Raw genomic sequence first — 24,953 nt, 5'->3', positions numbered from 1 at the left:
CCATTCTGTCTCTACCACTTAGTGGTGGTGTAACTTTGGGCAAGCTGGCTAACCATACCTTTCTTTGTCTGTAAAGTGGGGCTAAGTCCTTACCTCATAGCTTGGTGGTGAGCATTTAACAAGTGGTTGCACCTCAGTCCTTCCCTAAGGTCATAGTTCAAGGTAGGGCTGGGGTGTCCCCTGGAGCAGGGGTGGAGCTAGAGGGAGGCCGATGCAGGGGTCAAGAGGAATGAGAACAGGGTCTCGAAGTAAGACAGTAACAGTGGAAGTGTTGGGGGTGGTGTCAGGCTTGGGATAGATTTTGAAGGAAGCACAGCAGGTTTAGCTGCTGGGTTGGGTGTGAGCTGGGGAAGGAGAATCGAGGATGACCAGAGTTTTTGGTGGGAGATCCTGGAATGAAGGTGCTGTTCACTGAGATAGGAAGGTCACAGGTAAAGCAGGCTTCTAAAGGTGTCGAGGGAGTGGTCAAGGTCTTGGATTTAGAGAACTTCTGTGAGATACCCCTTAGCTGTGCAAGTGGAGAATTCCCATGGGCAGTTCACTATCTGAACCTGCAGTTTGGAGGAGAGGTCTGGGTCCCTCTTCCAAACATTTGGGAATCGCTGTGGGACTGGATGAGACCCTCGAAAAGGAATAGTGACAGGGGAATCTTGGATCTGACCTTAGGTGACTGGACTGGAGGGTGGAGAGACGAAATTGCAAAGGAGCCCCAGGAAGGAGGAAAATCGAAGAGAGGGTGTCCTTAGGAGCTGAGTGGAGAAAGTGTTTCAAGCAGGAGGAAGGGACCAGCAGCACCACACACTGCCAAGAGGTTCCGTGGGCCGAGCCTTCAGCCGGCATCTGGAATGAGGAGGAAGAAAGGCTGATAAGGGTGAACCTGAGAGAGAGTGGGGAGAGGCCGGGAGGAGAAATAACTCTTGGGAGATTTACTGTCAGGGGAATGGAGAAACGAGCCTGTAGCTAGAGGGTGGCAGAAGGACAAGGGAAGGTTCTTGTTTTGGGCCTTGAAAAACAGAAGTACTGCTGCAGACCCAGGGAGAGAGATGAGAAACCTGGAGAAGGGATAAGTGAGCAAAGTCAGGTGCACTGGGGAAATGCAGATTGTCTCGTGGAAGAGGGTCTGTCCAGCATAGTGAGCATGAAGTCTGGTCAGTTCCTGGAAGCAGGGGCCCCAGCCTGGAGGAAAGGGCCAGGGTGTGGCATCTCCAGCCCATCACCCAACCGTGCACGCTGGTCCTTTTTCTCTGTGTAGTGGAGATGGCGACAGGGCCCAAGACACCTGTGAACTTGGTGCATGGAGTGGGGAGAGCCCCGCCAAGCGCCTGATGCACGACAGCCGGCCAAGTCTGTGACCTTTTGTGAGGAGACCCAGGTGTCACGTGGGCTCACAGTGTAGGGATGGACAAGGTGACACTTCAGAAGGAGGGTCAGCCGGGTAGGAACCGACCAGTGCACAGAGAGATGAGGGGCAGGGAGGAGCAGCCAGGCAGCACTGGCAGTACCATCTCCTGCTGCTGTAGGCTGCTGGGGTTCAGCTTTGTGATTCTTCTGCTGGCCTTGCTTGGAGTCTGGTGCAGCCAGATGGCAGCTGGGGCTGGACACCCACCTGGGCTGGAACAGCCGGGACGGCTTCACCACCGCCTGTCTGGTGCCTCGGTGCCTCTTCCAGGGTCTCTCCCCACAGGCCAGCTCATCCTGCTGGTCCTTTCTTTCCAGCAAGGTTGTCAGTATATTTCCTGCCACTCTGACCAGAGGATGGCTGATCTGGGTTCCCAGTGGGATGTACTGTGGCCGGGCACCCCGTCGGACCAGCCTTAGTGAAGTTGGTCGGGGGAGGTGGCGAGGTGCACCCTGAGACCTCTGGCCATTCCAGGTGTGAGAGCTGTGCTGGCCAGGGTTTCCAGCTTCTATCCCGTGCCTTGAGACTGTGAACTCACCTCGATTTCTCTCCTCTCTCCAGCAAATGGAAAGGATCCTGAAGAAAGCATCCAAAACCCACAAGCAGAGAGTGGAGGTAAGTCACACTTGGTGGCGGAGACTGAGCCGTGAAGCTGGGCCCAGAGGTCAGGAGTCTGGCAGGGAGCCACGGGGGTGTCAGTGGGGAGGGGAGCTCACCCAATAGTAGCAGCACCTCCCTGGGGTCACTTAAGGGAGAGCTGAGTTCAGGTGTGTGTAAGTCCTGGCAGGGTGGCTTTGGGAGGAGGGGCTCACTGAGGGGGGCAGGGTGTGGAGACAGGGTGGCGGTGCCACGTGTCCCTAGCGCCCTGCTCATGGCTGTGCTGAGTGGGCTTCCTCTCGGCTTTTGCAGGACTTCAACAGACACCTGGATACACTCACCGAGCACTATGACATTCCCAAAGTCAGCTGGACCAAGTAGCCCCCCGCCCGGGGCATGGCGCAGCGTCAGGGGAAGCAGCGGGCAAAGCTGGAATTACGGCCGGTGCCTTTGGTATTTTCTAGACACGTCATTTGACACATACCCATGTGTCTTCTGCTGAGACACTGCTTTTAAAAGCAGTGTGCCCTCGTTCAGGAACTTCATTAAAGGAAGACTGTCCTTTTGCTCAAATTTTGGTATCTGGGTAGCACATAGAAGACAAACCATTTTAGTTTAGACTGGAAATTTTTGAAAATTTATTCAGAGATTTAGGTTATTTCTGTGTACGTTGCACAGAAAAGGGTTTTTGCCCACCCCCCCAGATGCATCTACCCCTTTGACAGCCATCCAGCTGTCTTTGCCTGGATGAAGCTGACTGCAGAGGATAAGGAGTTAATGCCGGTGTGGCCTGCAACTTGCAGACCCCCGTAGGGCCCTGGGAAAGCTGCCCTTCCAAGCTCCCTCTAGCTCAGGGCTTATGCTGTTCCACCCAGGGCTGAGGGAAACTACTTGGGGCTTCATGGCCTTCAGAATGCCTCTTCAGTCACCTGGCCTGTGAGGCAGACAGCCTGGGTAGTAGAGCAACCACAGAAGGCAAGGGTGGCACAAATACCCTGTCCCTCTCTGAGCCCAGGGCCAGCGTGCAGCGTCTTCCCCCAATATCCCCGTTCCAGACATGTCTAGTGGGTGTTGCCATGGCAGACCTTGCTAATGGAGAACGGCGTTCTTGGTAATGGATGCTGGCACAGCCTGCCCCACCCTGAGCTCTAAGCAGCTCCCCATATTCAGAACTGGCCCATAACATTCCTGGCCTAAGGATATACCTCAGGGGTGACGGGATCAGGGCAGAGCTCCAGCACGGACAGGCATGGGTGCAGTCAGAAAAGACCCAGGTTCTAGCACTGGGAGCCAAGACCTTTGAGGGCCTACGTACATCTACCCGATAAGGATGGAACTGCTATGCCATTGTGGGGAACAGTCTCTGCTGACATACAGAATGAAACAATAACAAGAGAAAAACCCACCTGTCAGATTTGGGGTTGTCACATGTGAACAGAATAAAGAAAAAAACTCATTAGTAAATACAAGTCTGAGTGTCTTAATTATAGGCTGAGTATCACTCGAAATGCTGCCTTTTGTATTTATTGCGCAGGAACTGTATATTGCAGAATGCCTGTTGGTGCTCAATCTGGAAAAAAACAGATGACACGTTTTCCGCCTATGGTTCTGACCCACCCAAGAGAGGTGACATCTCTCCTCAGCCGTGGCACTCTGGGGCACGTTCCGCCAGGGCCTGGTAGAAAGGCACTTGCAGGCCTTTTCCACCCATGAGCCTAAGGTAGGGTCTGTGAGCGTGATGTGGTGCTGTGAGAAGCATCAGCATGGCGGACGGCAGATACTCCCAGTTCCCCCTGCCTAACAAGCCGCTCCAAAAGGAAGTGACTTGAAACAACAAGAATTCTCTCTTCACAATTCTATAGGTTGACTGTGGTTGTCTGGATGGTTCTGCACCATGTAGTGTGGATTAATCCACTTGTGCAGCTGCATTGACCTGCTCAGGGCCAGATGGCCCAGGTGGCATCTCATCCTTCCAGGACCTCTCTCCGTGTAGGCTATTCCGTCAGCCAGCACAAGCCACATTGCCAAACCTGGTCTGGGAGGGGGCTGTACAAGGGCATGGACACCAGGGGATGGGATTTACTGGGGGCCACCACTGTTGCAGCCTACCACAGCAGTTCTCAAATTCTGCTGTATGCTGGACTCACCTGGGGAGCTTTAAGGACCACTGACCACTGCCTGGGTTGGCATTCAATCCCTGCCATTGTTCAGAGCTCCTCAGGTAACCTTAATAGGCAGCAAAGTTTGAGGAACCCTGTTCTACCTCAACAGGTATAGTCATTCTGAGATGTCGCAGAGGTTAAATCTGGGCTTCTACATTAAATATAAATGCCAAGGATGAAATTGAGATGTGACTCGAATTCTCCCACATACAGAGAAAAAGGGGCTTTAAGTTAGTTTTGGGTAGAGTACTTACTGTGATGGTACGTTTCCCACTTGGGAGTCTGTTTCCTAAAAAAACTTGTCCAATCTCTTCCTCCCAACCTCCTTGGTACTGTTGCTAAACACCTGAACAAAATGCTCAGAGCAAGCCCAAAAGGAAAAGGTCCATAATGAGAGAGGTTACCAACCCTTCTGGGTGGCTTTTTTTTTTTTTTTTAACATTTAAAACTTTTTTTACCGCAATAAACAAAACAATGTATTAAAACTGACCTCCAGAATTGCCCAAATTATTTTTTAAACATGATTTAAACTTTTTTCTACTTTAAACGTAGTTTTCTTTTGCATATTTATCCAAAATACTAATTTTTCATTTTAGAAATTAGGTTATATTTTTATAAGAGGCCCTAAATTGATGTTCATCAAGATACCTTTCTCTAAGCCCTAATAGTTTATACCTTCCATTTAAAATATATAAGTATCTTTTAAGTTGTCATTCTCAAAGATATTCTTGAAAAAATTATGAATTAAACATCTATAAATTCTTCACTTCTGTTAAAGTGTAGCAATTTATCATCTGATCCATATTGGTCGATCAACTGAGTGAGGCTGAGTTTCTTGTTCTCCTCAGATATAACTGACTGAAACTCATAAAGCAACAGCTGGCTACAGCTTCTCCACTTCTTTATTAACAACTGTAACCGAGACAGGTCATTCTGAAACAGGAAAAAAACATAAATGTATGTCAATAACTAAATAGGCATCCTATTTTAACTTACATAATGAAAGTTGATGAGTAGGTTTAAAGGGTAACACACTTGGTCATGAATGGGACTTCTACCTAGGAAAATTAGGATGGTTTTAAATAGAATGTTTAAATAGCCAATGACTCTCACTTGAGTTCTATGGCTATTTTATTTGGTCCAAGCTCCAACTGTACATTAAATCAGCTGGGGCTCTTAAAAAGTTAGCTGGTGTCTAAAAGAAGCAGTAGGCTTCTACTTTAACCTAAATCTATGACATATTTGAGTTAAAGTTGTTTGAAGCCATTTTCTGGGTACTTGGCTCATTGCTTATTATGCTAAAATAACTTTTTTCCCCCTTTTTGAAATTACTTTCCTATCATTTATCTAAAAATAAAATAATAATAATGCAATGGTTCTGAAATTATTCTCACCTTTGATCTATACATTTTGGCTAGTTTTAGCCTCCGAAGAAGACCTTCTTTCTCCTGAATCTGCTTTACCAATTTTGATTTTTCTTCATTTAATTCTTTTTTGGGAAGATTCTCATTCACAAAGTCATCCTGGAGATCACTGCATGACCCAGTATCAACTGACCTAGAGTCACATACACTGATATTCTTGAAGATATATATATATTTTTTTTAATAATTATTTTTTATTGAAGTAGTTGACGCACAGTATTACATTACATTAGTTTCGAGTGTACAACACAGTGGTAGAACTTTTATATACATAATTCTAGGTTCCAGCTATCACCCTACCAAGCTGTTACAATATCTTGACTATATTCCTTATGCTATACATTACATCCCGGTTACTTATTTATTTTACCATTGGAAGTCTGTCCTTTTTTTTTTTTTTTTTGTGAGGGCATCTCTCATATTTATTGATCAAATGGTTGTTAACGACAATAAAATTCTGTATAGGGGAGTCAATGCTCAATGCACAATCATTAATCCACCCCAAGCCTAATTTTCATCAGTCTCCAATCTTCTGAGGCATAACAAACAAGTTCTTACATGTAGAACAAATTCTTACATAATGAATAAGTTACATAGTGAACAGTACAAGGGGAGTCATCACAGAAACTTTCGGTTTTGCTCATGCATTATGAACTCTAAACAGTCAGTTCAAATATGAATACTCATTTGGTTTTTATACTTGATTTATATGTGGATACCACATTTCTCTCTTTATTATTATTATTTTTAATAAAATGCTGAAGTGGTAGGTAGATACAAGATAAAGGTAGAAAACATAGTTTAGTGTTGTTGAAGATATTTTTTAAATATGTATTTTCTTCAGATTCATTGTCTATATGTTTAATACTTTCCCGAAATTTCAAACAGTTTTCTTCTGTTGAAGACGTTTTTTCTGAAAAGGTCTTATTTTCATTTTCTACTTTAAGACGCTTTACCACACTGGAACAGGAATTAAATGAAGATCTAGTTTTCCTTAGTCGTTCTCTAAGTGTTGCACTCATAGGTTGTTTTCTTGAACTACTTGTACAGGGAGATGGTGGAGTGCTAGGTAAAATCACAGCTGAGTCGGATGGACTTTCCGTCTTGAAAATGAAATCTTGGTTTACGTCTTCCTACGCCATTCCCAGTGTAGAAAACGCGCGCAGCCGAAGCCGTGAGCGGGTCCTGCTCAGGGGCGGGGCCACGCTGCGGGGCGGACGAGACGCGGGATTGGCCGGATTGACTGACGCAGGCTTCTTCGCGCAGCTCCCCGCCTGAGGTAGGCGGGGCTGCGCGTGCCTGGGTGGCATTTTTTGTTGTTGTTGTTCTATCTACTTAATTTTTTTATTGAGATAAAATTTACATACCCCGAAAATGAACTAAGAAACGATATGAAAGAGAACTTCCAACATCAGCACTCTCGGGAAGACTCATGCCAGAAGATGATCATCAAAAAACCCCAACAAAGATCCACGCACTGCTACAGCTGTAGATGCACTCATCCCACCAGCTCCTGGACTTGCCATGGGAATGAAGGAGATATCTAAGCTGGCCTGTGCATACAGTAAAACAACAAATTTGACTGGATCTATACTGTTGGAACTCAACCAAGAATTAGGAGAAGTGCAAATTGTAGCGCTCCAAAATCTTACAACTACAGACTATTTACTGTTAAAAGAACATATGGGATGTGAACAGTGCCCAGGAATGGGTTGTTTTAATTTGTCTGATTTTTCTCAAACTATTCAAATTCAGTTAGATAATAACCATCATATCATTGATAAGTTTTCACAAATGCCTAGGGTGCCTAACTGGTTTTCTTGGTTTCACTGGAGATGGCTGGTAATTACAGGTATGCTTTGGTTATGTAACTATACTCCTATTATGTTAATGTGTGTGCGCAATTTAAGTAGTAGCTTAAAATCTATACATGCTGAAGTTACTCTACAAGAAGATATGTCAAACAAATAATCAATCTTCCCATGTTTTCTCCCGCCTGCTACTTCTATAGCTTTTCTTCTTCCTTCCTAATTACAACGAATTCTTAAATAGAATTCGTGCCTCATATCAAATTTACCGAGTATCATAACTCCTCCAAGTGGTAAAGATACCTCAAGACAAATGCTGGGCATAGAAGCCACAGGGCATAAATATGCAAAGAAATAAAAAGCTAACCATTTCAAACAATAAGGCTTCTCTCTCACTTACCAACTTAACATTTCCCTGTATGGCCCCGGAAGATGACTGGTTAGCCAGAGACGGGTAAGATTCCTCAAGGGAGGAACAACCTAAGACAGGCACAGTCGCAGGGGGGTCATCAGGTGAGAAATTGGGGATCAACAGAGGTGAGGCTTAGAACCTCACCCCCCCTGTTCTGAGAGAAATCTTCTGCATATGTGGATGTTTTATTGCCCTTGTCTAGCTTGGATTAACACATAGTCTACAGGCACACACCTGATCATCTACATTTGCTCTCTTACAACACTAAACTATGTTTTCTACCTTTATGTTGTATCTACCTACCACTTCAGCATTTTATTAAAAATAGTAATAATAAAGAGAGAAATGTGGTATCCACATATAAATCAAGTATAAAAATCAAATGTGTATTCATATTTGAACTGACTTTTATAGTTCATAATGCATGAGCAAAACCAAAAGTTTCTGTGATGACTGCCCTTGTACTGTTCACCATGTAACTTATTCACTATGTAAGAATTTGTTCTACATGTAAGAACTTGTTCGTTATGCTTCAGAAGATTGGAGACTGACGAAAATTAGGCTTGGGGTGGATTAATGATTGTGCATTGAGCATTGACTCCCCTATACAGAATTTTATTGTTGTTAACAACCATTTGATCAATAAATATGAGAGATGCCCTAACAACAACAACCAAGAAAAAGTACACACTTCCAATTGTAAAATAAATAAGCAACCGGGATGTAATGTATAGCATAAGGAATATAGTCAAAATATTGTAACAACTTGGTATGGTGATAGCTGGTACTTAGAATTATCATGTATATAAATGTTGAATCACTGTGTTGTACACCTGAAACTAATGTAATGTAATACTGTGTGTCAACTACCCTTCAATAAAAAATAATTATCTAAAAAAAAAAAAAAAAATTTACATATGTAAAATTCACCATTTTAAGCACATAACTCAGTGGTTTTTAGTATACTCAGAATATTGTACACACACCCCTATCTTATTCAGAATATTTCCATCACCCCAAAAAGAAATCCCATACCCGTTAGCAGTAAGTCCTAATATCCTTCTCCTTCCAACCCTTAGCAACCACTAATCTACTTTCTGTCTCTATGGATTTGCTTATTCTGAACATTTCATATAAGTGGAATCACATAATATGCAGCCTTTCACATCTGGCTTCTTTCACTTAGCATTATTATAAATTTTACATGTTTTTATCCTTTAGCCCAGTTGCGCCATTTGTTGGTGTCAGTCATAGAGAAATATTGTTTATATGTGCCCAGAGAGGCATATTCAAGGATGTTCACTGTGTCCATTTAAATTATAGAAAGAAAAACAAACCTAAATATCTACCAATAAAGAGATATCTAAATAATCCACAATCCCCCCTTTTTACGAAATACTGTGCAGTAGTTAAACAAATGAGGTGGGTCTATCTGTTCTGACAGTTTTAAGTGAAAAGGGAGTGTTGTGTAGGAGCTCCGCTGGAGTAGCCACATAGAAGTGCAATTTCAGGGAGTTGGGGAAGGCATGAACCCTCAGCTGACTGGCCCCCACCACACACACATTTGCTCTACAGAGGTTATGCCAATTCCCAGTCCCCTCCAGCAAGTATATATAAGCTCAAACCAAGCTACTATCCAATTTACTAATCCTTGTCAATCTTATAGGCTTGAAATGTTACCTTACTGTTGCTTTAATTTTTCTTTTTCTTGGTTCCTGGTGAGATTGAGCATCTTTTTGTATTTACAGATTATTCTCATTTCTCTTCTATGAAGTGCCTGCTGGTTCATACCCTTTACACCCATTTTTCTGCTGTCTTTTTCTTATGAACTTAAGAGCTCTTTATATTCAGGGATATATCTGCAAGTCTACTTCTAGAAATCTACCTCAAGGGGAAAAAGCTTTTGCACATGTACACAAGGAATCATAGAAAAGAATTTTCAGTAAAGCACTGTTTATAATAGGGGAAAAGTAGAAGCTAAACCTACCTCTCCCCCAGAAGGGGGATCGGTAAAGAAATTAGATTTATTTACCAATGGCTGCCATCCAGCAATTAAAATCAATGAGCTACATCTACACATACAACAGGATACATCTCAAAACTGATGTTGAGTAGGAAAAAAAAAATCAATTTATAAAAAGATAAGCCAAAAAAGGGGGGAGGGGTATAACAGAGTATATCACCTTTTACATCAACTTTTCCCTCCTAAATATTTTTTTTTTTAGATAATTATTTTTTATTGAAGGGTAGTTGACGCACAGTATTACATTACATTAGTTTCAAGTGTACAACACAGTGATAAAACATTTATATACATAATTCTAGGTTCAAGCTATCACCCTACCAAGCTGTTACAATATCTTGACTATATTCCTTATGCTATACATTACATCCCGGTTACTTATTTATTTTACCATTGGAAGTCTGTCCTTTTTTTTTTTTTTTTTGTGAGGGCATCTCTCATATTTATTGATCAAATGGTTGTTAACGACAAAAAAATTCTGTATAGGGGAGTCAATGCTCAATGCACAATCATTAATCCATCCCAAGCCTAATTTTCGTCAGTCTCCAATCTTCTGAGGCATAACAAACAAGTTCTTACATGGAGAACAAATTCTTACATAGTGAATCAGTTACATAGTGAACAGTACAAGGGCAGTCATCACAGAAACTTTCAGTTTTGCTCATGCATTATGAACTCTAAACAGTCAGTTCAAATATGAATACTCATTTGGTTTTTATACTTGATTTATATGTGGATACCACATTTCTCTCTTTATTATTATTATTTTTAATAAAATGCTGAAGTGGTAGGTAGATACAAGATAAAGGTAGAAAACATAGTTTAGTGTTGTAAGAGAGCAAATGTAGATGATCAGGTGTGTGCCTGTAGACTATGTGTTAATCCAAGCTAGACAAGGGCAATAAAACATCCACGTATGCAGAAGATTTCTCTCAGAACAGGGGGGTGAGGTTCTAAGCCTCACCTCTGTTGATTCCCAATTTCTCACCTGATGACCCCCCTGCAACTGTGCCTGTCTTAGGTTGTTCCTCCCTTGAGGAATCTTACCCGTCTCTGGCTAACCAGTCATCTTCCGGGGCCATACAGGGAAATGTAAAGTTGGTAAGTGAGAGAGAAGCCTTATTGTTTGAAATGGTCAGCTTTTTATTTCTTTGCATATTTCTGCCGTGTAGCTTCTATGCCCAGCATTTGTCTTGAGGTATCTTTACCACTTGGAAGAATTATGATACTCGGTAAATTTGATATGAGGCACGAATTCTATTTAAGGGTTGTAATTAGGAAGGAAGAAGAAAAGCTATAGAAGTAGCAGGCGGAAGAAAACATGGGAAGATTGATTATTTCTTTGACATATCTTCTTGTAGAGTAACTTCAGCACGTATAGGTTTTAAGCTACTACTTAAATTGCGCACACACATTAACATAATAGGAGTATAGTTACATAACCAAAGCATATCTGTAATTACCAGCCATCTCCAGTGAAACCAAGAAAACCAGTTAGGCACCTTAGGCATTTGTGAAAACTTATCTATGATATGGTGGATATTGTCCAACTGAACCTGAACAGTCTTAGAGAAATGAGACAAATTAAAACAACCCATTCCTGGGGAATGTTCACATCCCTTATGTTCTTTTAACAGTAAATAGTTGTAGTTGTAAGATTTTGGAGCGCTACAATTTGCACTTCTCCTAGTTCTTGGTTGAGTTCCAACAGTACAGATCCAGTCAAATTTGTTGTTTTACTGTATGCACAGGCCAGCTTAGATATCTCCTTCATTCCCATGGCAAGTCCAGGAGCTGGTGGGATGAGTGCATCTACACCTGGAGCAGTGCGTGGATCTTTGTTGGGGTTTTTTGATGATCATCTTGTGGCATGAGTCTTCCAGAGAGTGCTGATGTTGGAAGTTCTCTTTCATATCGTATCTTAGTTCATTTTCGGGGTAGCCCAATTAGGCTTTGATCTTGTGTATAAATGCAAACAGACCCTTTGCCTACACTTTTATATGCCCTTTATACCCTTGTGTAGAACTCATTGGAGGTTACCACACAGGAACTGCCCTTTTTTTTTTGTTTGTTTGTTTTTGTTTTGTTTTTGGTATCACTAATCTACACTTACATGACGAATATTATGTTTACTAGGCTCTCCCCTATACCAGGTCTCCCCTATAAACCCCTTTACAGTCACTGTCCATCAGCATAGCAAAATGTTGTAGAATCACTACTTGCCTTCTCTGTGTTGTACAGCCCTCCCTTTTCTCCTACCCCCCCATGCATGTTAATCTTAATACGCTCCTATTTCTGCCTCCCCTTACCCCTCCCTACCCACCCATCCTCCCCAGTCCCTTTCCCTTTGGTACCTGTTAGTCCATTCTTGAGTTCTGTGATTCTGCTGCTGTTTTGTTCCTTCAGTTTTTCCTTTGTTCTTATATTCCACAGATAAGTGAAATCATTTGGTATTTCTCTTTCTCCGCTTGGCTTGTTTCACTGAGCCTAATACCCTCCAGCTCCATCCACGTTGCTGCAAATGATTGGATTTGCCCTTTTCTTATGGCTGAGTAGTATTCCATTGTGTATATGTACTACCTCTTCTTTATCCATTCATCTATCGATGGACATTTAGGTTGCTTCCAATTCTTGGCTATTGTAAATAGTGCTGCGATAAACATAGGGGTGCACTGATCTTTCTCATACTTGATTGCCGCATTCTTAGGGTAAATTCCTAGGAGTGCAATTCCTGGGTCAAATGGTAAGTCTGTTTTGAGCATTTTGATGTGCCTCCATACTGCTTTCCACAATGGTTGAACTAACTTACATTCCCACCAGCAGTGTAGGAGGGTTCCCCTTTCTCCACAGCCTCGCCAACATTTGTTGTTGTTTGTCTTTTGGATGGCAGCCATCCTTACTGGTGTGAGGTGATACCTCATTGTAGTTTTAATTTGCATTTCTCTGATAATTAGCGATGTGGAGCATCTTTTCATGTGTCTGTTGGCCATCTGTATTTCTTTTTTGGAGAACTGTCTGTTCAGTTCCTCTGCCCATTTTTTAATTGGGTTATTTGTTTTTTGTTTGTTGAGGCGTGTGAGCTCTTTATATATTCTGGACGTCAAGCCTTTATCGGATGTGTCATTTTCAAATATATTCTCCCATACTGTAGGGATCCTTTTTGTTCTATTGATGGTGTCTTTTGCTGTACAGAAGCTTTTCAGCTTAATATAGTCCCACTTACTAATTTTTGCTGTTGTTTCCCTTGCCCGGGGAGATATGTTCAAGAAGAGGTCACTCATGTTTATGTCTAAGAGGTGTTTGCCTATGTTTTCTTCCAAGAGTTTAATGGTTTCGTGACTTACATTCAGGTCTTTGATCCATTTTGAGTTTACTTTTGTATATGGGGTTAGACAATGGTCCAGTTTCATTCTCCTACACGTAGCTGTCCAGTTTTGCCAGCACCATCTGTTGAAGAGACTGTCATTTCGCCATTGTATGTCCATGGCTCCTTTATCAAATATTAATTGACCATATATGTCTGGGTTAATGTCTGGATTCTCTAGTCTGTTCCATTGGTCTGTGGCTCTGCTCTTGTGCCAGTACCAAATTGTCTTGATTACTATGGCTTTATAGTAGAGCTTGAAGTTGGGGAGTGAGATCCCCCCTACTTTATTCTTCTTTCTCAGGATTGCTTTGGCTATTCGGGGTCTTTGGTGTTTCCATATGAATTTTTGAATTATTTGTTCCAGTTCATTGAAGAATGTTGCTGGTAGTTTCATAGGGATTGCATCAAATCTGTATATTGCTTTGGGCAGGATGGCCATTTTGACGATATTAATTCTTCCTAGCCACGAGCATGGGATGAGTTTCCATCTGTTAGTGTCCCCTTTAATTTCTCTTAAGAGTGACTTGTAGTTTTCAGAGTATAAGTCTTTCACTTCTTTGGTTAGGTTTATTCCTAGGTATTTTATTTTTTTGGATGCAATTGTGAAGGGAGTTGTTTTCCTTATTTCTCTTTCTGTTGGTTCATTGTTAGTATATAGGAAAGCCACAGATTTCTGTGTGTTGATTTTGTATCCTGCAACTTTGCTGTATTCCGATATCAGTTCTAGTAGTTTTGGGGTGGAGTCTTTAGGGTTTTTTATGTACAGTATCATGTCATCTGCAAATAGTGACAGTTTAACTTCTCCTTTACCAATCTGGATTCCTTGTATTTCTTTGTTTTGTCTGATTGCCGTGGCTAGGACCTCCAGTACTATGTTAAATAACAGTGGAGAGAGTGGGCATCCCTGTCTAGTTCCCGATCTCAGAGGAAATGCTTTCAGCTTCTCGCTGTTCAATATAATGCTGGCTGTGGGTTTATCATAGATGGCCTTTATTATGTTGAGGTACTTGCCCTCTATTCCCATTTTGCTGAGAGTTTTTATCATGAATGGATGTTGAACTTTGTCGAATGCTTTTTCAGCATCTATGGAGATGATCATGTGGTTTTTGTCTTTCTTTTTGTTGATGTAGTGGATGATGTTGATGGACTTTCGAATGTTGTACCATCCTTGCATCACTGGGATGAATCCCACTTGGTCATGGTGTATTATCCTTTTGATGTATTTTTGAATTCGGTTTGCTAATATTTTGTTGAGTATTTTTGCATCTACATTCATCAGGGATATTGGTCTGTAGTTTTCTTTTTTGGTGGGGTCTTTGCCTGGTTTTGGTATTAGGGTGATGTTAGCTTCATAGAATGAGTTTGGGAGTATCCCCTCCTCCTCTATTTTTTGGAAAACTTTAAGGAGAATGGGTATTATGTCTTCCCGGTATGTCTGATAAAATTCCGAGGTAAATCCATCTGGCCTGGGGGCTTTGTTCTTTGGTAGTTTTTTGATTACCGCTTCAATTTCGTTGCTGGTAATTGGTCTGTTTAGATTTTCTGTTTCTTCCTGGGTCAATCTTGGAAGGTTGTATTTTTCTAGGAAGTTGTCCATTTCTCCTAGGTTTCCCAGCTTGTTAGCATATAGGTTTTCATAGTATTCTCTAATAATTCTTTGTATTTCTGTGGGTTCCGTCATGACTTTTCCTTTCTCGTTTCTGATACTGTTGATTTGTGTTGACTCTCTTTTCTTCTTAATAAGTCTGGCTAGAGGCTTATCTATTTTGTTTATTTTCTTGAAGAACCAGCTCTTGGTTTCATTGATTTTTGCTATTGTTTTATTCTTCTCAATTTTATTTATTTCTTCTCTGATCTTTATTATGTCCCTCCTTCTGCTGACCTTAGGCCTCATCTGTTCTTCTTTTTCCAATTTCGATAATTGTGACATTAGACCATTCATTTGGGATTGCTCTTCCTTTTTTAAATATGCTTGGATTGCTATATACTTTCCTCTTAAGACTGCTTTTGCTGTGTCCCACAGAAGTTGGGTCTTAGTGTTGTTGTTGTCATTTGTTTCCATATATTGCTGGATCTCCATTTTGATTTGGTCATTGATCCATTGATTATTTAGGAGCGTGTTGTTAAGCCTCCATGTGTTTGTGAGCCTCTTTGCTTTCTTTGTACAGTTTATTTCTAGTTTAATACCTTTGTGGTCTGAAAAGTTGGTTGGTAGGATTTCAATCTTTTGGAATTTTCTGAGGCTCTTTTTGTGGCCTAGTATGTGGTCTATTCTGGAGAATGTTCCATGTGCACTTGAGAAGAATGTATATCCTGTTGCTTTTGGATGTAGAGTTCTATAGATGTCTATTAGGTCCATCTGCTCTACTGTGTTGTTCAGTGCTTCCGTGTCCTTACTTATTTTCTGCCCGGTGGATCTATCCTTTGGGGTGAGTGGTGTGTTGAAATCTCCTAGAATGAATGCATTGCAGTCTATATCCCCCTTTAGTTCTGTTAGTATTTGTTTCACATATGCTGGTGCTCCTGTGTTGGGTGCATATATATTTAGAATGGTTATATCCTCTTGTTTGACTGAGCCCTTTATCATTATGTAGTGTCCTTCTTTATCTCTTGTTACTTTCTTTGTTTTGAAGTCTATTTTGTCTGATATTAGTACTGCAACGCCTGCTTTCTTCTCACTGTTGTTTGCTTGAAATATGTTTTTTCATCCCTTGACTTTTCGTCTGTACATGTCTTTGGGTTTGAGGTGAGTTTCTTGTAAGCAGCATATAGATGGGTCTTGCTTTTCTTTCCATTCTGTTACTCTGTGTCTTTTGATTGGTGCATTCAACTCATTAACATTTAGGGTGACTATTGAAAGATATGTACTTATTGCCATTGCAGGCTTTAAATTCGTGGTTACCAAAGGTTCAAGTTTAGCCTCTTTAGTATGTTACTGCCTAACTTAGCTCACTTATTGAGCTGTTATATACACTGTCTGGAGATTCTTTTCTTCTCTCCCTTCTTGTTCCTCCTCCTCGATTCTTCATATGTTGGGTGTTTTGTGCTGTGCTCTTTCTAGGAGTGCTCCCATCTAGAGCAGTCCCTGTGAGATGTTCTGTAGAGGTGGTTTGTGGAAAGCAAATTCCCTCAGCTTTTGTTTGTCTGGGAATTGTTTAATCTGGGTGGCATTTTTTTAAGCCTTACCCTTTGTGGCGTGTCCTCAGTCTTTCCTCACAGAGATGTATAGCTTTGTAAGGTAAAAAAAGACTTTTTTCCTAAAATTATTGCAGTAAATTGGGGAAAGTATGAGACCAGGTGCAGTAAGGTTTCTTAAAAGGCAGTTAGTTGCCAGCCAGCCTCCTCAGACCGCTTTGTTCAAGAATGCTTCCAGCCCAGAATTCAGTCGTCTTCAAATATTTCAGTGTTCTCTGGATTTCTTGCACTTTAATCTCTCTCCTAAGCAGAAAATATACTAGAAGAGCCATCTTGCAAAACCTCAAATACGAAGGAAGACCCAAGTGAGAGGCCCGCAGCCTGAGTAATTCTAGTGCTGCAGGTTTGGGATCCCCAGGGCACTGTGATGGTTCATTGGGACAGAATGCAAGCATTTCTGCACAGTCCCAGTGTTCATAAACGCAAAAGAGCTGTCACTCAATTGATCAGGGGTCACAGTTTGCATTACCCACGGTGGCCATTAACTACCGAAATACAGCACATGCTTTCCACTTAGGTCCAGTGGGGCGTGATTTTTCAGGAGATCATTCCAGACCGTAAAAAGGCACGCTTGTTCACTGTGGAATGTTAGCACTGACAGGAAACAGTGTCATAAGGCTCGATTCATTCAGGGAATTCTACCTCTTTTCAAGTAAACACCACCTTACCCCTCTCATAAAGCGTTATCAGGATTGGTGACTGTATTATTTGCTCCCTAGACTCTCCCACCAGACTTTGAATTCCAAAGGGCTGGCCTTTTAGGAGCGTTCCGCTACCGGGATCTTTCAACTCAGCCCACGGGGGCGGGCCTGGCAGCGGGAGAGCGTCGAGCCCTCCGGCCCCGCCCCGCCCCTCTGGCCTTCCGGGTGCTTGAGGCGGAGGCGGGAAGTAAGATCACCTCGGGCGCACCGCGCCTGCGCACACCCCACCCCGCGCCTGCGCATTCCAGGCCATTTCTCCGGAACCGGACATAACGGTCGGCGTGCGGCTCCCCGGGCCGGAAGTGAACGCTACTTGCTGCAGAGAGTGCCCGGCTTTGCTCAGCGGCCGGCACCTCTGCCGCCGCTGTCGCCCTCGGCCGCTGCCGGGCTTAACGCGGTCGCCATGTCCGCCAGCGCCGTCTACGTGCTGGACCTGAAGGGCAAGGTACGGAGGGCGCCCCACCCTCCCCATTGCGGGCAAGTACGGAGGGCTCCCCACCCTCCCCGTTGCCCGGAAACCGGCGGGGCCTCGCCTCCTGCGGACCCACCTTGTCGCTAGGTGACTGGCCAGCAGGACCCACCCTGATCTTAGGGCCAGAAGGGGGAACGGCCTCACCTGGGAGCCCCACCCTGTTGTTAGGTAACCGGGCGGGGGTCGTCCGGCTGTCAGCCCTGCCCTATTGCTAGGGAACGCGGCTGCAAGGTCCCTCTCCCGCTGCGGGCCGGGTGCACCGTGGGGGCTCGAGCGAGCCGAGGCCGCGGGGAGGGCGGGTCTCCGAGCCGGGACTGAAGGCCTCCGAGCGACCCTTGGCCGGAGGAGGCGAGGCATGTCGAGAGGAATGTGCCCTCGGCCAGCCTCACTCTCTGCTTATCGGCGATTTCTCTGTGTCAGTCCCTGTATGAATTTCCTTATATTCATTGTGACATTGAATTAAAAAGGCTTTGTGAGGTGGGGGTGTTGGGAGCTCCGTGTCACAGAGAGAGAAACTGAGGCTCAGGTAACTCAACCTGTCCATGGGTGCGCCTGTCACAGAGAAGTGGCAGGTCGAGGAGTCGAACCCAGAATCATTTGTTCATTTGGCTGATAAGGAAGGAGCACCTACTAAGTGCCAGGTGGAGTTCTAAGCTGGGGCTGCTGTTGGTGAGCAAAATGGAAGTCAGTTCCTGCTGTTCTGGAGCTCACAGTCTGGTGGGGGAGAGGGGCCCTGATTTCATCAAGCACAAATAAAGATCAGTGGCAGTGGCGGAGCCCTGATGGTGTAATGGGGAGAATCAACAGGTCACGGAGGGCTTCCCAGGAGGAGTGACAAGTCAGCTGAGATGTGGAGGAGGAGGTGGACATAACTAGGACCCAGTTGCCTTTCCCAAGGGTGCCAGGGGCTGCATCTTAAAGGAGGGATTCCACAGCCTTTCTAAGTGGGCTGCTGCCTTTCTCCAAGTCTGTCCTGGCTAGAAGGCAAGTGAGAAGCTGGCCTCTTGTATCTGGGAGTAACAAGAACAGGACCAACAAACAACATGAGACAAGTCCCATATTGATCAGTGAGAGAAATGTGGTCACTAGGCCGAGGTGGGCCAGCAGGGGTTAGCTCAGAGGCAGTGGGGAGTGAAGAGATGAAGTGACTATCCCTTCCTGCCCTACTCTCCACTCCCAGCACTTTCCCAGAGTCCTGTGAGTGGGTCGCCTGCTTTGGATGCTAACCAAAGTCAACAGCTAGTGAGGCCCAGTACTGGGCTCCCTTCCTCGGCCTTCTTAGAAGCAAGGAAAGACACACAGCGTGCCAGGGGCTGGGTGGGTGCGGTGTTCCCTGAGTCCTTGTAGCCTGGGTTCTTGCTTTCACCGTGTCCCTGAAGGCTGCCTGTTCCACATCACTCGCTCCTTCAGCAAGCATTTCATGAACACCTAGCATGCACCAAGCCTGGTGCTGTCTCCCTGTGACTGGAGTTAGGGCGGAGCCCAAAACCAGTCCCTGCCACTCAGCGTGTGACCTCAGGCGAGTGCCTTCTCTCTGAGCCAGGCTTTGGTCAGATGAGGCTTTTGTGGTGTCACTGCAAACTCGCTGAGTGGCTGCAAGAGACAGGCTTGGCGCCACCAATGGCCCGCAGTCCATAGTAGCCCCCAGAAACCTCAAGGTCTGGCGGGGGAGATGCCTGGAAGCTGGCAGATCCAAGCAGACACAGAAACCCAAGCAGTCAGCTCCAGGTAGCCAGAAGGGCATGGACAAGGCCCAGGAAATGCCGTTGCCCTACTTCAGTGTTTGCCAACCGAAGTTGTTACGAAAGGCTTCATGGAGGAGGGAGATGCCAGAGCTGGGAAGGTGACCAGGGGGCAGTCAGGTGGACACGGAGGTGTCACAGTGAGTCCAAGGGGTGAGGGGTAGCTGGGGTTGATGAGCCAGAAGTCCCAGGTGATTCTGGATCCCAGAGGAGTGCCCCTGGAGCTTTGTGGGGGCTGAGGATGTCCACGTGGACAAGAGGAAGCCGGAGGGGACTGCTCTGCTCCCAGGGAGGAGGCACCATGCGGGGGTGGGGGCTAGGGAGAGCAGAGCAGACCTGCCTTCCAGGAGGCCCCTGAGGCAGCCATGGGCTTGCCTCCCATCCTCACCAACTGTCATGCTGTTGATTGTTCCACTCCGTGTGGACCTTGGGTGTTGAAAGTTTGCCTTCCGCACAGAGTGCATTTAATCAAAAATAAGGTGGCACATCAAGAAATTCATGATGACACCTCTGTCTGCCAGACAGTCTTGGATCAGCATAGAAGCCAGCGTGGCCACATTCAGCTGATGAAAGCAATTGTCCTCCGTGGACACCGCCACCTCGGCAGGCTCCCTCTGGCCGCCAGCAGCAGGTCGCTGCACTCCAGTGTGTTGCCCGTTCCCTCGCTGCCTACTGACCCCTCCTCTGGTGCCCCCCACCTTGGATGTCAGCTCCTCATGCCGGGACAGACTCATGTCACTGCCGGTGCCTCTCAAATATGTGCCACAGTCCTGAGTACTTCTCTGAAGACCTGCTGGCCTCGGGGGTTCCTCGGAGGTCCCACAGCCACTGCAGGCTTGGCATTTCCCAAATGAACTCCCTGTCGCTCGCCAGACCTGCTCTCTCTCTCTCTGTTGCAGTAACAGCACCATCTATGCAGCGGCCCACGTTGGAGACCCAGGCACTGTCCTGCTCTCCTTTTCCTCCTCCCCCCAACGTTCACACCATGGGCATCTGCTAAGCACTTACCGGGGGCCCAGCTTGGTCATAGACACTGGGACACAGCCGTGAACAGGATGCAAGTGGTTGCTTTTCTCAGGGAGTGTTAGACTCTGGTACAAGTGACAGGTGACAAATGAGGATACAAATAAATGAATGCTGTGGCAGTGAAGGGGACAGCAAAGGTAAAGCAGGGTGGGAGTAGAGAGATGGGATTCATTCTCAGCCAGGCAGAGCAAGGCAGAGTTCTTGGAAGAGGTGCCATCAGAGCTAAAGCCTGAGAAATTAGAGAGCCAGGTCAGGGAGTTCTGGGTAGATGGAAAGACAAGTGCAAAGGCCATGTGGCAGGAACAGGTGCAGCTAGAGAGCAGCCAGAGCTCAGGGTGCCTGGGGCACTGTGAGCCAGGGAACACAGACAGAGAGGCGGCAGAGGGGCTGAGAAGAGCCAGGTTGCCAGGGGGACGGACCTGTGGTTTTCAGCGTGAGGGGAGGCAGGGGTAGACAGCGGTTTCAGCAGGGGAGAGACCCACCTGACTTCTACTTAAGAAGACCCATCTCGCTGTCTGTGGGGAGGTGGTTGCGGGGGTCAGGAGCAATAGTAGCTGGAGAGACTGTCGCCTCAGCATTGCCTGCCTCCCTGCCGTCTGTCCTGTCTCCCATCTGGACCTGCTGCTCTGTCTCCGAGGCTGTCCTCATTCCACCTAGCCATTCCCAGGTTCCCCACTGTGTTGCACCTCCAACCTTGGTCCCTCTGCCTCTATCCCACCATCCCCCCAGGCCTCAGCTGGAAGGTCCCACCGTTGAGGAGGCTCTCAGTTCCTCCCAGGGAACTGTCCCAGGGCAGGCACCATCTCTTTTGGTTGCCTCTGTGTCCCCTAGCCCAGCATGCTGTGTGGAGGGGCATACTGCACATGCTTTTTGAATGATTGGACGTCTGTGCAGCCCTGGTGATGCAACGTGGGCAAAATTGCTCTTTCCCTTGAACACTCTGGCGGCCCAGAGGCTCCCTGCCAACAGCAATCCTGAAAACTGTATACTTGGGGAAGAAGATGGGCCTGGGAAGCCCAAGGAGGCAGTGTTTAGCAGGCAGAAGTGGCCCTGCAGAGAGGAAACTGATTAGAACCCGGATCCACCTTTGCCTGCTGGGTGAACTCTGGCAGGTGGTGCCACCTCTCTGGGTATCGCTGTGTATCTCTGTAAAAATAAAAGGTCTACCTCATGGCAGAGGGCAGTATTTACTTCTGGCAAGGAGTATATGAGAGGGTACATGGGAATCCCTTGGCCAGGGCCTGGTCCGGGCACCCACGAGCTCAGCCACTGGGTGCTGTGTCTCTAAGAGGCCTGAACTTCAGCAGGAAGAGGGCACAGGATCCCTTGCCTACAGGCCACAAAAGACAAACTGGGAAGCTAGGTTCTTGTTATTTTATCTGTCTGGCTTTCTCGCCGTCCTGGCTGGAAACAAAGACTGTATATTTTATGAAATCGCAGGTCCTGAGGCAGGCAGTTCCCAGGCTGGTGAGCTCGGCGAGGCCGTTCTTGGCACGTCACAGAGTCCTGCAGCTGGCTGTCCGCCTGGGCCCACGAGAGCGGCAGTTGCTCTAGGCAGTGTCTCCAGATAGAGCCTTGCCCCAGCCAGCAAAGCTTCAAACCTCATTTTATTCTTTCCAGGAGGTGTGATGTATATGTAACAAACTGGCTTATTTGAAGTGTGCTGTTTGGTGACTTCAGTCATTGTATATAATGCATATTCTGTCACCTTCTAAGCTTGCTCACACCCCTGTATCCAGCCTGTCCCCAGGCAGTCACAGATGTGTTTTCTGTCACCATGTCCCATGAGCCAGATTTTATGTGAGTGGGCTCATGCAGGATACACTCTCTGTTGTCTGGCTTGTTTCACTTGGCCCAGTGACCCTGAGACTCCCTCCTGCTGTCCCATGTCAGTTGTCATTCCTTTTCCCAGCTAAGGATGGATGTGATATGGATGGACCAAGCCTGGGTCTTTGCCCACCTACTAAAGGATATTGGCATTCTCTCCGGTCTGGGGCCATTTAAAATAAAGCTATGAATGAATCTCCGTGTACAAGTCTGCATGGACGTGTGGCTTCATGCCTAAGGAATGGCTAGGTCATAACCTCTCTTGGTGAGGACCTGCCCAACTTCACCAAAGCGCTTGTCCCATTTCACATCCCCATCAGCAGTGGACCAGAGTTCCAGGTGCCGCACATCCCAACGCATAGGCTGTGAAAGGGAGAGACCAGGAGAAGGGCTTCTCCTTTTCAGGCCACAGTTGCTCTAAGGAGATGTGAACACTTGGCCGTGGCCCTTGAATGGGCATCCTGACAGGCACTTTTGCACAGGAATGGCTCTGAGAAGGTCTGCAACAAGTGCCTGCAGGATGTTGTTTTAACCTGGTTTCTCTGAAGTGATTCAGGCTGGACCCTTGCCCTATGTTTCCCCACAGAGAAACCTTCTGGCACCTTTGGAGTTCACTTTGGGAAGTGCTTCCTTGATACATTCCCCCAATCTTGGAGATCGAAATGGCCTCAAGTCTTTTTCCTTTGATGGGCAGGGGCATGATCAAGATTTCTGGAGGGAGGAAGGCTGGCACCTCTCACTGCCCCTGCCCCAGGCACCGGCTTGTGGGACTCCAGATGAAAACAGCTTCCCTTTCTCCAACCCCTGCCCAGGTGCTCATCTGCCGGAACTACCGCGGCGACGTGGACATGTCGGAGGTGGAACACTTCATGCCCATCCTGATGGAGAAGGAAGAGGAGGGCGTGCTATCGCCCATCCTGGCCCACGGGGGCGTCCGCTTCATGTGGATCAAGCATAACAACCTGTATCGTATCCCTTTGCAGGGGAGCCCCCAAGAGGTCTCGTACTGTCACGTGTAGGTGCAGCTAAGAGCTGCCAGCACCTGCCCTGGCCCAGCGGGCCCAGCGGGAGCCGTCAGGCACGGCCCTACTACTGCCTGAGGACATAGGCAGGAAACACACGATGGAAGTGTGGTGTGGGACCTCATCTGGTCTGGGGATCCAGGAAGGCTTCCCTAAGGCGGTGACATGCTGGATGCCAGGGAGACAGATGGGAGGCCAGAACCAACCTGTGCCCCACAGCCAGAGGAGGGAGGGGGTGGGTGTGAAGAGCACTGGGCCCAGGTGAAGGTTCTGCAAGGGGAAGGTGAGGCTCATTCCAGAAGCTTTGGTGGGGGCGGCTAGAGCACTGGCTGGTGTGTGGGGGCAGCAGGGTGCACACTCAGGTACACAGGCCTTCCCTTTAGGTGTGAGGGGAAGCCTTGGAGGGTTCAGGTAGAGGGGAGTCAGCTGCATTTTCTGAAGGTCTCTGGGCACTGAGGAGCTGGACTGCCAGGAGCACACGTGGGCACGGAGTGGTGGGAGGCTGGGGTTGGCATCTGGGAGGGAGGGATGGTGGCCCCTGCACCTCCTTAAAAAGCGCCTGGAGGGCATGTTGCCTAGGCCGGAGGGGGGAAGCCCACGCTCGTGGGCCCCTGCACTCAGCCAGGATGAGGCAGGAAATGAGGTGGGTACAGCCGCTGCTGTCCCTTTCTCCTTCCTGGAGCTCACAGCTTGGCATGAATGGGGATGTCCAGGGCTTGGCGCATGGGCCTGCAGTGGGGGAGCCGGCCTCCCTGGTGGCTGAAGGTCCATAGAGGAAGAGGGATGGAAAGTGCCAGCACACGGTGACCCCATGAGGCAAGGGAGAGTCCGGGCCAGGCCCTTTACATATGTCATCTCTGAGCATCCACTGTCAGGCCCCATAGAACAGGTGAGAAGGTGGAGACTTCTTTAAGCAAACTTGCTTCAGAGGCTGAGACTCGCAGAAAGTCTTAAGAGTCCCCATTGGCCTGGCTGCTCCCCATGGGGTCTGGCTGGGGAGCCCTTGGCAATGGGCTTTGGAGAAGGGCTCGCTGTGGTCCTGCTTGTGCTCCAGGAGTGAGCTGCCCTGCCTCTCTGCTCTGGGCTGTTCACCCCGCTTGCAGGGCCCCCAACCGCCATGGGCTGCGGCTCCCAGATAAGATGTCCCCTCATCACACCCCAGGAGTTGGGTTGGCTTCCCCATGCCCTCGGCTGTCCTGTCAGCTGCATGCTCCCTGGGGGCCCTGACCACGTGTGGCTGGAACCTGCCATGTCCCAGGCCTAACTCAGACTGGAGCTCAGGAACCCACCAGGGCGAGTGAGCGGCTTGGCGGGGGTGGCTGGGGGGAGGCTCTGAGCCCAGGGTGGGGGGTGGAGGCCCTCCAAGACACACAGTAAACCAGGGTCTGCAGGGTGGAGGCCTAGGCTGCTGGACGCTCCTTGACTGGCCACCGCGCAGTGGTTGCCACCTCCAAGAAGAACGCGAGCGTGTCCCTGGTGTTCTCTTTCCTCTATAAGGTGGTGCAGGTGAGTCGGGCCGCAGAGGGGTGTCGGGACTGCTTTGGTTCTACTGGGCGCCTCCCCGTGTGGCCACTGAGGGCTGCAGCATCCCTTAGGAGTTCTGGGGCTGCAACCTCAGGAAGGGGGAGAGGGAAGCTCCAGCTGCCCTGTGTGTGGGATTCTGCAGCCTCGGTTGCCCCTCTGCCCTGGTGAGAAGAATGGGAACCGGAGATGGGGATCCAGGTAGGAGATGCCCCCCGCTGGCTGTGGAAGGGTAGAGAGCGACCCATCAAGAGT

General features: G+C 47.0%; 2 protein-coding genes and 1 pseudogene across 4 annotated transcripts in view; 2 read left to right on the top strand and 1 right to left on the bottom strand.

The window, feature by feature from the left end:
• The window catches only part of FAM32A (family with sequence similarity 32 member A), a 126,607-nt gene that overhangs the window by 1,395 nt on the left and 100,259 nt on the right, over positions 1-24,953 (top strand). Inside the window, exons 3-4 of one of the 2 annotated variants that reach the window (XM_057489432.1) lie at positions 1,961-2,014; positions 2,309-2,402. In XM_057489432.1, coding sequence (XP_057345415.1) covers positions 1,961-2,014; positions 2,309-2,377 — 123 coding nt within the window. In that variant the 3' untranslated portion in view covers positions 2,378-2,402. Of the gene's footprint in view, positions 1-1,960; positions 2,015-2,308; positions 3,466-24,953 lie in introns of those variants that run through there. The other variant, XM_036876161.2, reaches the window with a different exon arrangement.
• On the bottom strand, positions 4,739-6,724 carry LOC130679877 (swi5-dependent recombination DNA repair protein 1 homolog; annotated as a pseudogene).
• Positions 17,344-24,953, top strand: part of AP1M1 (adaptor related protein complex 1 subunit mu 1) — a 30,962-nt gene continuing 23,352 nt past the window's right edge. Inside the window, exons 1-3 of one of the 2 annotated variants that reach the window (XM_036876132.2) lie at positions 17,344-17,533; positions 22,968-23,124; positions 24,616-24,683. In XM_036876132.2, the coding sequence (XP_036732027.1) occupies positions 17,492-17,533; positions 22,968-23,124; positions 24,616-24,683 (267 nt within the window). In that variant the 5' untranslated portion in view covers positions 17,344-17,491. The remainder of the gene's footprint in view (positions 17,534-22,967; positions 23,125-24,615; positions 24,684-24,953) is intronic. The other variant, XM_036876133.2, reaches the window with a different exon arrangement.

Source organism: Manis pentadactyla, chromosome 12 (assembly GCF_030020395.1).
Source record: "Manis pentadactyla isolate mManPen7 chromosome 12, mManPen7.hap1, whole genome shotgun sequence".
NCBI lineage: Eukaryota > Metazoa > Chordata > Mammalia > Pholidota > Manidae > Manis > Manis pentadactyla.
Note: the sequence above shows the minus strand (reverse complement) of the source record. Positions and strands in the feature narration are given on the sequence as shown.